The sequence below is a fragment of the Micropterus dolomieu genome, unplaced genomic scaffold (assembly GCF_021292245.1).
Source record: "Micropterus dolomieu isolate WLL.071019.BEF.003 ecotype Adirondacks unplaced genomic scaffold, ASM2129224v1 contig_8823, whole genome shotgun sequence".
Lineage (NCBI taxonomy): Eukaryota > Metazoa > Chordata > Actinopteri > Centrarchiformes > Centrarchidae > Micropterus > Micropterus dolomieu.
The window spans coordinates 1-14,419 of NW_025737809.1; the positions used below are offsets into that span (position 1 = coordinate 1).

The 14,419-nt window shown below is 45.8% G+C and overlaps 2 protein-coding genes across 2 annotated transcripts; both read left to right on the forward strand.

Annotated features, from left to right (window-relative positions):
• Window positions 1-4: 4 nt before the first annotated feature.
• LOC123965187 (zinc finger protein RFP-like) lies at window positions 5-5,188 on the forward strand (the record flags this gene model as incomplete). The annotated part of the gene is made up of 2 exons (XM_046041752.1): window positions 5-1,094; window positions 5,088-5,188. Coding segments are annotated over 2 exons (1,191 nt in total), but the record flags the coding sequence as incomplete, so codon positions are not given.
• A 7,423-nt stretch (window positions 5,189-12,611) lies between these two features.
• Window positions 12,612-14,410, forward strand: LOC123965186 (E3 ubiquitin/ISG15 ligase TRIM25-like; the record flags this gene model as incomplete). The annotated part of the gene is made up of 2 exons (XM_046041751.1): window positions 12,612-12,737; window positions 13,996-14,410. A coding segment is annotated over exon 2 (406 nt), but the record flags the coding sequence as incomplete, so codon positions are not given.
• Window positions 14,411-14,419: the final 9 nt, after the last annotated feature.

A 14,419-nucleotide genomic window follows, 5' to 3' on the forward strand; every position in this document is an offset into this window, starting at 1 on the left:
AGACCACAAGACACATGATGTTGTTCCTCTGAAAGAAGAATATGAAGGAAAGAAGGCCGAGCTGGGGAAGACAGAGGCTGAAACTCAGCAGATGATCCAGAAGAGACGACTGAAGATTCAGGAGATCAAACGCTCGGTGGAGCTCAGTAAGGAAGATGCAGACAGAGAGATAGCAGGTGGTGTTCAGGTCTTCAGCGCTCTGAAGGAGGCTGTTGAGAGAAGCCAGGCCGAGCTCATCGACACGATCAAAGAGAAGCAGAGAGAGACAGAGAAACAGGCTGAAGGCTTCATCAAAGAGCTGGAACAGGAAATCTCTGAGCTGAAGAAGAGAAGCTCTGAGGTGGAGCAGCTCTCACGCTCTGAAGACCACCTCCACCTCCTCCAAAGCCTCCCGTCCCTGAACGCTGCTCCACCCACCAAGGACTGGACAGAAGTCAGCGTCCGTCCACCTTCATATGAGGGGACTGTGAGGAGAGCTGTGAATCAGCTGGAGGAGACGCTCAGTAAACAGATGAAGAAGCTGCTTGAGCTGAAGAGGGTCCAGCTGTATGCAGTGGATGTGACACTCGATCCTGATACAGCACATCCCAACCTCATCCTGTCTGATGATGGAAAACAAGTTAAACATGGTGATGTAAAGAAAAATCTCCCAGACAATCCAGATAAATTTTCTGTTTGTCCCTGTATATTAGCAAAGCAGAGTTTCTCTTCAGGAAGATTTTACTACGAGGTTCAGGTTAAAGGGAAGACTGACTGGGATTTAGGAGTGGCCAGAGAGTCGATCAACAGGAAGGGAGAAATCACAGTAACTCCTCAGAATGGTTACTGGACGATATGTTTGAGGAATGAAAATGAGTATGAAGCTCTTGCTGACCCTGCAGTCTGTCTCTCTCTGAAGTCTCAGCCTGAGAAGGTGGGGGTGTTTGTGGATTATGAGGAGGGTCTGGTCTCCTTTTATGACGTTGATGCTGCAGCTCTTATCTACTCCTTTACTGGCTGCTGCTTCACTGAGAAACTCTACCCATTCTTTAGTCCTTGTAATAACAATGGAGGTAAAAACTCTGCCGCTCTGATCATCTCTCCTGTCAATCACAGTAGAAGTAGAACAATAGAACAATTATTTGATTTTATCCATTTAATGTAATAAATATTGTTTGTGGATGTACAGTGTATACGTTGTTGATTTTTTTTCTATTCTGATCAATGTGGGTTGTTTTCAGTAAATGTTTTTCTTTGATGTGTCACGTTGCTACAACACACCAATTTTATCTGATTGATTTGATCTAATTTATTCTAATAACTGCATTACCTGCCTTCAACACTGTTAAATCATCAGAAAACAATCTCCTCAGAAATAAGAAGCATTTACACGTTTCTTAAATATCTGGTTGCCAAATTCTATTTGTTTTATTGTCTGATCATTGTTTCTATAAAAAGTGTTGCATACTGGCCCAAATTACTGAAGAGCAGTTTATAAATGAGACAAAAGTCTTTTGTTTTTCTCTCTTTTTCTTTTTAAATATACAAAATCAAAATAATGTTTTCATTGTGTCTGATTAACTTATTTTTGATTGGTATCAAAGCAGAAAAACAGCTGATGGTGTTTCTAGTGACACCAAATCATGTGATTAAAAACAACATCAGCTGTTCTCAGACGTGACTCGAGCTGACGAGCTCCAATCCCCCATCACATCTGAGACAGTCTGCAGTGGAAGATAATGTGGTGTTATTTAAGGTTTGAGTTGTGTTTGAGCAGCTGATATGAACACAAAACCAGAGCTACTAGTTTGTAGAGAATAAGTGACACCTGAGGACGCCCTCTAGTGGAGTTCATAACAAACTGCAGCCTGTGGCCACATGAGGACGCGCTCTGAATAACTACACAGTCTGATGCTGCAGCAGATTACATGACTGCAGGAGCTCAGTGAGATCTAAGTCTAACTGGTACAAGTACTCTGTCTAATATCACCGATGAAATTTTGTTGTGTAAACATACAGCTGACATAAATAGATTTAAAAAATATAAATATGGCAAAACAGGTGAGCAAGTTATAAAATAATTATAGAACTGTTTAATGAAGCCAACTGAGGATGGAAAGAAACTATAGCGGCTGTAAACAACGCAAAACAAAATTTGCAGCCGCGAGGGACTAAACACTGAGAGACTGAAAACACGGTGACGCGCAAAAACTAAGTTCCAACGATCTAAGTTCAAGCAGTTATTTACACTTCAACACATAAAAAAATACAACTGGCACTGCAGTTACTAAGTCATAAAAATTGCTGTGTGAGTGCAAAAGTGCGTGATTGCGAGTGCTCGAGTGCTCAAATGCGGTCAACAGAAAGTGTTCGCTCCCAGGCTCACCCGCTCTCACTGTCAAAACCCAAAAAACACAGGTGAAGCAAACAAATAGACCACTATTACTTCCGCCCAAACTCCAGTGGACACGCCCACCACCTACAATCAGAGTGCAGTGAATATTATGAATGAGACCATAAACATAGAACACAAGGGAGACTTACAGGCGGCTCCTACATTCCGGCCCCTAACTATTTTAACATAATAATTATACAACTGCACATTATGTAGGAGATCAACAATATATATATATATTTTCTTCTTCCAGGATAAGACAGTCTGTTTGAAAGTGTCTTTTCTTCTTTAAACCAAACAAAAGAAAGAGACAGAAAGAGTCTTTGTAGAGTGATCTTAACAATCACTTAGTCAAGTCATGTAAAGGGAAAAAAGGCCCATATAATAGTGTCAAGGTTAAAGTCAAGGTCTATGAAGTTCAAAGGTCAGCTAGATATCCTCATGGCTCCTCTGCTTCCTGTAGAAGGCAAATCTTGGTAATAGGCCTGTCCAAATAACTGGTCTTTGTCCTGATTCGCACTTGATGAACGATTCCTCTTCTGTCAGGGAGAGTTCGTACAATCCTTCCTGTAAGCCATGAGTTGCGAGGTGCTGAGTTGTCAACTAGCACAATATCTCCAGTAAGGAAGTTGCGTTTGACAGCAGACCACTTCTGACGCTCCTGAAGAAGAGGCAAGTATTCCTTAATCCAACGTTTCCAAAACAAGTCCGATATGTACTGAATTCCAATACTTGTCCACGTCTTGCTATAAAGCGTCGAAGAGCATTAATAAAGGAATCTGTGTCCAAGGACGATGCAACTTCAATGTGGATCGCTCTTATGGAAAGACATGTGAAGAGAACCCCATACCTCTTCAATGTACTCCTTCCTCGCTTAACTTCAAAAGGTCCAAAGTAGTCAACTCCAACCCGAGTGAATGGAGGTTCATCTGGAGAAACTCTGTCCTGAGGTAAATCTGCCATCTGCTGATGCCCTGGAGCTGCATGTGGTCGTCGACAGACAATACATTTAGACAGGGTTTTCCTTATCGCCACATTAGCCCCAGGGATCCAATATCTTTGGCGCAGGCTAGCTAGCATGTGGTTACGACCACTGTGTCCCACCTCTTGATGTATGTGCTGAAAAATGTGTGAATCTTTTGCCAATTTGGCAGGATGCTTAGATTCTTCCGGCATTGCTGCTCTGCTAAGTCGTCCTCCCACTCTCAGAATACCATCTTCGAGTATTGGATTGAGCTTATAAATGTGACTAGTTCTTTTCACACTTTCTCCCTTTTGCAAGCTGTTCTCCTGGAAACCGCCTTCTCTTAAACTTAATAATCTCCATCTCAGCTCTTCTGAATTCCTCAACTGAAAGAAGACCACTGCCAGTCTGAGCCTTGATACTCTGCATCTCCTTTTCTATTTCTTTTCCCTGTTGATCCTTACCCAAGCCAGAATGAGCAAGAGTCACACTCAATTGCTTCCTCTTCTGACTGAAGTATAGTAGTAGAGTCTTCAGCTTAAGGATCCAACCAACCATCTTCTTCAGACGGATCCAAGAGGAGAAGTGATTAATCAAGCGAGTGACTGCATCGATCTTCTCTTCAGCCTGCACGGCATTCACAATCAAACCCATCTTGACCTCAGGGTCATCTGGCGGGATACTCACAGAGCCATCAGGGTTTTCAGGCCACCCCTCTTTAGGCCCAACAAGGAACTGAGGTCCTGACACCCATGTGTTATCTCTCAGGAGTGATGTCACCTTTACTCCCCTGGAGGCTAAATCAGCAGGATTGCTAGTGGTGTTAACATATCTCCACTGAGATGGATTCGATACACTCAGTATTTTTGAAACTCGGTTGGCTACAAAGGTACGAAACCTTGAGGTCTCATTGCTGAGGTACTTCAGTACAGAGGTACTATCTGTCCAAAAAATTGAGTCCTGAAGTTGCATACGCAGCTCCTTCCTCCACAGCCCATCCATTCAACAGCCGTCAACTCCATACGAGGGATGGTGATTGGTTTTAATGGAGCCACTCCATAGCCGCTCTCACATGCATCTACAAAGTAACTGAGCAGAAATCACTTCCCCAAAATCCATTGGTTTTAGACATCATTCAACCTCAAACTTTTCCAGCTGCCAGAGCTCTTTCAGCCAACTTTTCCACTCCTGTGCAGCCGAGTCTGGTACAAGGTGATCCCAACCAAGCTTCTTTCTGCACAAGCCCTGAAGGATGTTTTTGGCAAATAAGACTACAGGTGCCAAGATTCCTAAGGGGTCATAGATTGAACTGACCGTGGAGAGGATCCCTCTTCTGGTTAAGGGCCGATCTTTGAACTTAAAAGTTTCGGACTGAACACACCACTGTACGCCCAATGCTCTTTCTACAGGAAGTGTGTCATTGTCCAAATCCAAGTCCTTAACCTCTTTTGCTCGCTCTGTTGCAGGTATAGCTGCCAGCACGGCATGTCTGTTGCTGATCCACTTCATGAGTTGAAAGCCCCCTTTCAAACAAAGGGCACGAAGGTCTTGGTAGAGTGCTGTCGCCTCCTCCTCAGAAGCCACTGATGCAAGGCAATCATCCACATAGAAATAGTGCAGGACTGTTTCAATTACTTTAGAGCTGAATTGCTCCCGATTATCTTCTGCACACTTTCTAAGAGCGAAGATAGCACAACTTGGCGAAGATATGGCTCCGAACAGATGCGCAACCATTCTGTGCTCCACTAGGCTCTGCTTATGGTTTCCATCCAGCCACCATAGAGAAACCTCAAGAGATCCGAATCCTCAGCTGGTACTCTGACCTGGTGAAACATAGCCTCGCTGTCTGAGTACAACAGGCTCCTTTCTGAATCTGGTCATGACTCCAATAAGCATGCTGGTAAGATCGGGTCCTTGTAGGAGCTGAGCATTCAAAGATGTTCCCTGGAATGTAGCTCTGCAGTCAAAAACAACCCTGATCTTTCCTTTCTTCAGGTGATATACACCATGGTGTGGTATATACCATACCCTGCCGTCGCTCCGTTCCAGATCCTCAGTTGGTACCTTCTCTGCATAGCCCTTGGAGATGATGTCATTCATAAATGCTGTGTAATCCGCCTGAAATGGAGCATCCTTTTCAAACCTCCTTGTGAGGCTCAGAGCGCGCTGTTAGGCAACTCTTCTGTTGTTTGGCATGTTTACACCCCCTTTTCTTAAAGGTAAGCCAATACCATAATGGCTTTCCACCAACTTAGCAGATTTAGTAACGTACTCCATAAACTGACAATCCTCTCTTGATAACTCCATATGCTCATCCTGACTACATTCAGGAAAATCTCCCTTTAGCTGCTGCTTCCACAGATCACTGAGGTTTGCAATAGAGATCCTATTGACAGTAACATCTGGCTGTCCACAAGTAGTTTTTCTACTTCCATCGCCTCGAAGAGGTCCATTTACAGTCCAGCCCAGCATCGTTTTGACCGCATATGGGCCCCCCTCCATGCTTCGAATGACTTGCCACGGCTCCAGTGCTCTGGGGACGTTGGTTCCAATCAGCAGGTCAATATCTGAATCAATTTCCCTTATCTGGACATGTTTCAGACGTGGCAATTGTTGGAGGTCTTTCTGGCGAGGAATATTACCTTGATGAACTGGCATATTTTTCTGCGGGTAAATATAAGGCAGTTCACAAAAACAATCGCTGTCTAATTCAGCCACTTCCAAATCTGAAACAATATGGCTTCCAACGACCTTCTCCTGACCCATAGTCCGAAGGAGAATACCAGTTCTTCGTCCCCTGACATTCAGTTTGTTCATCGGCCGCTCCGTGCATAATGACGCTGAGCTCCCAGGATCCAGGAAGGCATAGGTAATGAGCACCTTATGCCAATTCCTAGGTTTAACTTGAACTGGAACTATGGAGAGTGTACAGTCTTTGTCACCAGCCCCAGTGAGACCACTGGATTGACTGCCACTGCCCACTGCTGTCTCAGGTTCTCCTTTGATGGCGCTAATTAAAATTAATTTCTCTCTCTTTTGGATGAATGTGGAGGACAGTAGGGTGCTTCAGACTGCACACTTTGCACGAGAGACGCTTCCTACAGTCTCGACTCATGTGCCCAATGCACAAACAGCCAAAACACACACCATGTTCCTTTAAGAAAGTAATCTTCTCGTTATGCACCCTCTTTTCCAACTGGCGGCACAGATCCAATGTGTGCTCACCTCCACAAAACATACAAGCTGTCACGATCGTGGTGTGGAGGCAGGTTGGAGGAACCAAACGCAGGACACAGAGCGGAGCAGGTATAGTTCAACGAAGGGTTTTAATAAACAAACAAAAGCGAGCACACTTACAGGTGAGTGGCTGAATAACAGAAATCAAAAATCCAAAATCCAAAAGTACAGGCAGACGAGACAAGACAAGCAAGGCTGGTTACAGGCAGGCAGAGAGTACACACACGACAGACTGGGGGGTAACATGATCAATGACCGGACAAAGACAAGACAGAAACACCAGGTATATATACACAGGGACTAACGAGCAGGGCGGGAGCAACACAGGTGACAGACATGATACTAACGAGGCAGAGAGAGAGAGCAGAGGAAAACAGAGAGACTTGACATGACAAGCAGAATATATAGCACATACTGGACACTAGACAGGACAGAACCCAAAACTCAACATACTAAGGCAGATACTAAACTCATAAGTAAACACAAAGGATGGCCAACCGGCAGAGCGTGACACAAGCCTTCATACCAGATGAACTTCTCTCCTTGAAATTTGTTCCAGGTTCAACTTTCCTTTCCACTGTTGCAATGGTGGTAGCAAAGCTACTCCCCTTGGCTCTAGAACGAGGCTCAAACCTAGATTTTCTTGCGTCCTTGTTTGCTGTCGTTGATGGTGTATTGAATAGCGGATCACTTGCAATCTTCACTTGTCTTTCAATGAAGCCGACAATGTCTGTAAATGTGGCTCTCCGGCCACGCCTTTCCTGCAACTCACAAAGTTCTCCATCTGTCCCTATGTTTGTAGGGCAACTTTTTTACGATGGTCAGCATTGTGGTAGGCATGTTCAACTCCTCCATGTATTCAACATCTTCCATGGTGTTACAACATCCTCGTAGAAAAAGACTGTATGGCTGTAAAAATTTCACATCTTCAGATTTTATTGGTGTCCATGAAAGAGCCTTTTCCATATAGGCTGAAGCAATTGTGCATTCCCAAAAGTCTCTTGTAGCAAAGCCTTAGCCTTGCCATATCCTCTGTCATGTGCCATATGTTGACAGCTTCTGACAAGTTCCCTTGGCTGCCCCCTGGTGTACTGTTCAAGGAAGCACAAGCAGTCTTTAGGATTGTCAGCCTTCTCTTCGATGCTGTGTTCAAAAGCCCTCATGAAGGTGTGATATTGCAAAGGATCACCATCAAAAACCTGAATGTCTCTTTTAGGCAGAAATGAAAGAGATTGTTGCTAAACCAATAGAGCAGTTCTTTCATTTTGTTTTTCCAAAACTGTAATTATTTGACTTTGGTCACTGCTGCTTGTCGCCAGTGTTGCCGATTGATCACTCCTGTGCTGCTCTTTTGATGTCCTGTGACTTCAGGACGTCCTGACGATATGGGTTGAGTTTGTGGTGATTGAATAACATTTTCCAATTGAGGCATTGTACCCAAGAGATGTGGATTGGGCTGTCCATGTATTGGGATATTTGTATCAGGTACAAATGCTTTTGCATCAGCATTAAGTGTTTTGGTTTTCCTTTGTCTCCTTTCTAGATAGGAATTCATGCCATTGGACTTCACAGATGGATGACTTGAAACACGAGACCCTCCTGAGCCTCTCAGCACATTCACTTTGGCCACTGATGCGGCTATTTCCACTTCAAGTTCAAACTCTTCCCGTTTTTTCCTTAGCTGCTCCTCTTGTTCTTCTAATGCATGTTTGTCCTTTAATAGTCTTTGTCTTGCGATGAGAGCAGCCATATCTGCTTTGACTTTAATGCATGATGATGTTGTTGTGCTCCGCCTACTATCAGAAGCTTTACTTCCTGTGTTTGACACACTATCGCTTGGATTAATTTCATCATGTTTGACAGAAGCTTGAACATTTTGCCCAGAGTGATTTGAAACATTAGACTCATTATCATTATGATGTTCATCCAACTTGTGCATTGATTCCCTTTGTGATACAAATATAGGAGCATCATTTGTGACAACATGAGCAATAGTATGGCTTGCTTGTCTCCCTGTTTCAGAAAGTCATCCTTTTGCATCCTCCATAAATCCATTGTGGCATTTTAGTACGTTCACAAACCACTCATTTTGTTTTTCCTGTTCCTCTTCAGGAAGTATGGGAATCACAGACTCGTGTAACATAGTAGTTTCATCCACCATTTGACTCAGTTTCTCAAGATGAGATCGTACTTGTAGGGCATTATCATCCTTTTGCATGAGATCCTTTATTGTCTGTATTAGACCTTTAATTTTGTGAACCTTTTTTCTACGTTCCTTTTGTAGTGTTTCAATTTTATTCCCCAAGGCCTTGGAAGTGGGTTTGATTTCTCTCTTTTGTTCATCTATCCCTGAGCCATTGACATCTGAATTCCATTTCCCAAAATCATCCAAGAATCCACGTTGTTCAATCAATTAATCAATCCACCGCTGCCTCATAAACCACATCCAAAGGCCAACCATAAACAACACAAGCAAGCAACAATGCGTCCCCTATGGACAAGCGGCATCCGTTTTCCCCTGTGTTTTGCCTCCCTCTCTCTCTCCGTTCCTGAGCCCAGCTGACGATCCACACCTGCACCTCATCAGCAGCCTTCTCTGCCTGCCACACCTGCCAGCAATTAACACCATCCCTGCTAGTATATCAACCCGGGTTCTCCACACAACCTCTGTTTGATTGTCGTTGCTCCTGACCTGGTTCCACTGCTTAACTCAAGCTTTTGATCCTGCAAAATCTCTATTTCCCTGTTTTCTGTTTCCCCTGTGATTAACCCTGTCTCTCTGTCTGCCCTTCCCAGGTTCACTCAACGTCCTTGTCTTAGCATCTGCCCTACTTGCGCCTTGGTGCACCGTGCTCGTGTTCCCCGGCGGCCGCTGGTGGACAGCTGACTGTAGGTAATTGTAGATTTATGTTTAAAGGGGCATAGCAATGTTTTTTTGAGATATTTATGTTTGATTTAATTATGTACGAGCAGGCGCGCTGTTTAACCTGAGACAGCAGGGTTTTCGCACCGCGCTCCCTTCAATCCACCTGGCGAATGTCCGCTATCTAGCCAACAAAATGGATGAAGTGCTGCTCCTCAACAGTACTAACTTGGACTTTTGCAGATCTGCTGCCCTCTGTTTCACCGAATTCTGGCTCATCGAGCACATCCCGGACAGCGCACTTCACCTACCGGGATGTAATCTCATCCGCGCGCATCACGAAAGGGAGCTCACGGGAAAAACAAGGGGAGGCGGACTCTGTTTCTATATAAACGAAGGTTGGTGCGCAGATGTCACAGTGTTGGAAAAATCATGCAGCCCTCAGCGTCTGCGCGGCACTGAGAAAAGTTGTCTACGCCCACCCACAGCGTGGGCCTCTCCTACGTCCGCAACTTGTATATATACAAAGGTGAGTTGTCTACCATTTTTCTTCAGCACTGAGCTGTCTAAAAAGCCGAAGATTTCCCGTTGGAAAAGAAGACCATGTCTTCTAGCAAGTCAGCTCGAGCAGGGCGAGACAACGCTACATCAGCACGGGTGTGTGGTGTCCGTGACACGGTCTTCGTCCTGCCGGGGGACCTCCATCCCCCATGCTGGGTGGGCCTTGGAGTGTAGCACGCCGGCCGACCGCTCACCCCCGGCTCATGCTGCTCGTTCTCCTTTTCGGATGTGGTGGCCACTCGCTTGACGAAGCCCTCGACCTGTTGCTATTAGATGAGCAGGAATCCCCCAGCGGCTCCCCGCTTCCTCCGTTCCAACCTCCGGCGACGCCAGCCTCGGTGTTGCTATGTTGCTGCAGCGAGGCAAGCGATCATTAAGCTACAAGGATGCTACCGTCAGGCTAACATTGCGCTAAAAGTAGCTAACGGTAAGCTAACGTGTAGCTGACATGCGGTCTGTCCCTGGATCAACTGACCAGGGAGACCCCATGTGTCTCCACAATGTCACAAATCACAAATCACAAATCAATGTGATGCAGCCACGCTGCATCACATTAGCTGCGGCTAATGTCATCTAGCAACTGGCTTCATTGCTGATGGCCGACCATCGTCGGTCAGAGCGGGCCACTGATAAGATATGGGTCGAAAAAAGCTGTGTGAAATCTTGTTGCTCCTTTTGTGGAAGTTTTTTAACAAATTCTGTATGTGCCTGTCTCTGTCAAACCAGCCACATCAAGCACACATTTCCCACACTGTGTGAACCAGCTGCCGTTGGCCAGGTGGATCTCCACCAATGCACAAGTGACGAGCCCAACGCGCACACTGAGCGAGCATGGCGACACCCAATGCCCAGCAGCCCCCTGCGAATCCCGCGTGCGAGGTCGGGCAAATGAGAGAGATCGAGCGGAATAACACCACAGCGAAAGCCAGCGGAGAGAAACACCAGCAGCAAGTCCCAGCCCGGCAGCAAACGCGCCACGCAGGTCGCCGTGCCCCTGCCAATAAAGGTCCGTTGTCCCCCCAACCGCCTGAAAAAACTAAGGTCGCCGGCGCCAGCCAACATCTCCCATGCCCAGCACGCCCCCCGGCTGCCGTGCAACACCAGCCAAACCAGCAACGAGGCAAAATCAACCAGCTCAGCTGCATGCCACCACCAACACACCCGCCAGTCAAAGGGCAAGAACTACAGACACAAGGGCCGAAATAAACCGGAGCACAGCCCTGCCCCACACCCACACTGCACATCCCGAAAACTAACATATACCTCAGTATCCAGAGGGGTCCAACAACTGGCCGACAGAGAAATGGGGAAGCATGGATGCGAGGCCAACGAAGCAAAACAGGGACGCAAACTGGTCCCTCCAAGCCAACGAGGAAATGCCTCCCCAGGACTCCAATGCACAAACTAAACGCCCAGCAGCCATTCAGAGACCCTGCCCAGGGAAAAAGCACAATGCATCAAGATGCAACGACAATCGCTCTGCAATCCCACCACAGCCCTCCAAACCGCAACCGGATCAACCTGCGCAGCGCCCAGAGACCCCCACCCCCAGAAGCCAGGGAACCCCGCGACCTCCCAAAGCGCAAAGGACCCCAGACTGTATGTCCCGGAGGAAGCTGTACCCCGCCCCAAGGAAGAACAGCAGAAAGCCGTGCCGGGAAGCTCCCCACCGCCAGGGAGCGATAACACGGGAGAACCAGGCCAACAGTCCCCCAGCCCAGCCAGAGGCATCCCTCCCCAGAGTGCAGGCAGTGCCAGCAGCCCCAGAGGCCGATCTCATTCCCGGATGGGGGCCCAGTCCCCCAGTCAAGCACCCCCAAGGAGGAGCACCAAAACCTACCCCGACAACATCGGCCATGTGAGGAGAGGAGACAATGGCCCCCAGGCCCAGGGACACACCACCCGCCCAGAAATGAGCAAAAGCCACAAGCCCGAGTCCCCAGATCCCTAGGTCAAGAGCGGGCCCCCACGCCCTTTGACATGTTGTTTGAAGTTAAAAGAAGTGGCCATATTTAAAAAGTTAGTTGCATTAACATTGGTGGGGTCGTCAACATGAATATTAAAATCGCCACAAAGAACAATTCTGTCATAATTTAAAACCAGAGTAGATAAAAAATTCAGGAAGTTCTGATAAAAATCCTCCAGGCGGTTTTGGGGGGCGATAAATTATAACAAATATGATAGGTTGCAGCCGTCCAACTTTAAGAGTGAGAACTTCAAAGGAGTTAAATTCATCACAGCGTACTTGATGACATTTTAAATATTTCCTATACACGCTCACTAGCCCACCACGGCTTTATATGCAAGTAGGTGAAGACAGCCACTCCCCTGTCGACACTGAGACTGTAAAGGGAGCATTGATCAAAAGATACAGTATGTTCTTCAATATCTTGAACTGACTTCTGATGTTATTTTGTCTATTTGTAATCGTATGTTCTTTTGGCTGCTGAATATTTGTAGAAAAACAAATAAACAAAAAGTGAAAACTTGTCTTGTTCCAAAGCTGTGTCAAGGTTTTTCCCAAGGAGGCAATAAAACCTCACATCCAGAGCTGCACTGAGAGGAGGAGCAAGAGTGAAAGAGGAGAGCTGCAACGTCACATTTCCTCAAATGAAAGTTTGTCTGAGTGACAGCAGAGCTGCAGTCGAGACAAGTCTCTCTGTTTCTCTCTAAAGAAACTTTCAACTGAATCCATCAGGTTTTTCTCAACAAAACAGCAGAATCTCTGCCAAACCCTGGTGAGTACACGGCCCTACAAAGCCAAAATGCTCAGTATTTGGTCAAAGTTTAGTTCGAACCAGAATCTAACTGTTTTACATCTATTTTACCGGATAAAAGATATGATGCATTAGAAATTTGTCATTTTGAGAAAATCAGCATATAATCAACAAAACAGAGGTAAAACCCAAAGCACAGTGACTGAACTCTGGCTAGTTAAGGTTAGACAGGACACCACCTAAACTCGTCCCGATAAAAGCTAACTGGCCTAGATGCCCCTTGGATAGTCCAAAGTACAGTATCTGACTGTCTTTATTGCCTATAAAGGCATAAAGCAGATGTTTTACAGCGTATAAAGCTGTTATACACTCTGGTAATAATATAAACAGCAGGGTAGCAGTATTATTATATTATTTCACTCGTGATGTGACAGTAATGGAGTGATCACATTGTGTTTTTGGGGTTTGAAATTTCATGACTTTACAGGTTTACATTATGTAATCAACAAGAACCAGAGGGCTTGTGTCAAGGGGTTGCCAAGTTCAGTCCCAGGAACAAGGGATTTAGGTCCACATGCAGACACTTAGCCAGAGCAGGTAACGTTTCAAAGGGTTTATTTAAAAAGTGACTTACTTAGTCAAAGCAAATTGGGCAGTCCAAGAGGCAAACTACAAAAAAACAATAATCAAACGAAAAACACACAAAAGGCAGACAAGAACCAAAATATGAAATCCACAATACGAACGGGTAGACCATGAACAGGGGAGACACTCGAAAACATAAACTAACAATCCAACAAAGGCTGAAGGAAAGGCAGAGACTTAAGTACACAAAGGGGAGGTGAAGAAACGAGGCACAGGTGGAACACATTAGGTAAACGAGACAGATGCAAACAATCAAACCACGGAAAATACAAAGACAGGAAATAAAAGTTCAGAATAGACAGAAGAGACAAAAATGTTCAAAACTAAACAGGAAGTGCCAAATCGAACCAGGATGGGTGGAGGGAGGTCTGGTGGAGGGACTCAAAGGCAAGTGTCCAGGAAGTAGGTGATTGACAGGGGACCTTAGGCAGACAGCCCAAGCTTAGCCGAAGTGGATCTGGAACCCTGAAGGCAGGACATGGAGAACCACAGCTAATTTGTGTTGTTTGTTTTCTTAGTCAGGTGCAAGATAACAGAACTCAGGAGGAATCCCCTGAAATTCCACTAATCATTGTTTGATGTTATGAAAAAACAGATCTGTAATTATAGTTTTTCTCACACTTGTTGTCCTCAGAGTGTGGATATGTCTGCTGCCAGCTGTCTGCTGACTGAAGATCAGTTTCTGTGCTCCATCTGTCTGGATGTGTTCACTGATCCAGTCAGCACACCATGTGGACACAACTTCTGTAAAACCTGCATCACTGAACACTGGAATATTAATGTCCCGTATCAGTGTCCCAACTGTAAAGAGGTTTTCAACACAAAACCTGAGCTGCGGGTCAACACTTTCATCTCTGAGATGGCTGCTCAGTTCAGACAGTCAGCTCAACAGAAAGCCAGCAGCAGCAGCTCAGAGCAACAAGCTGCCAAACCAGGAGAAGTTCCCTGTGACGTCTGCACTGGAACCAAACTGAAGGCCCTGAAGTCCTGCCTGGTGTGTCTGGCCTCCTACTGTGAGACTCACCTGGAGCCTCATCTGACAGCTTCACGCCTGAAAA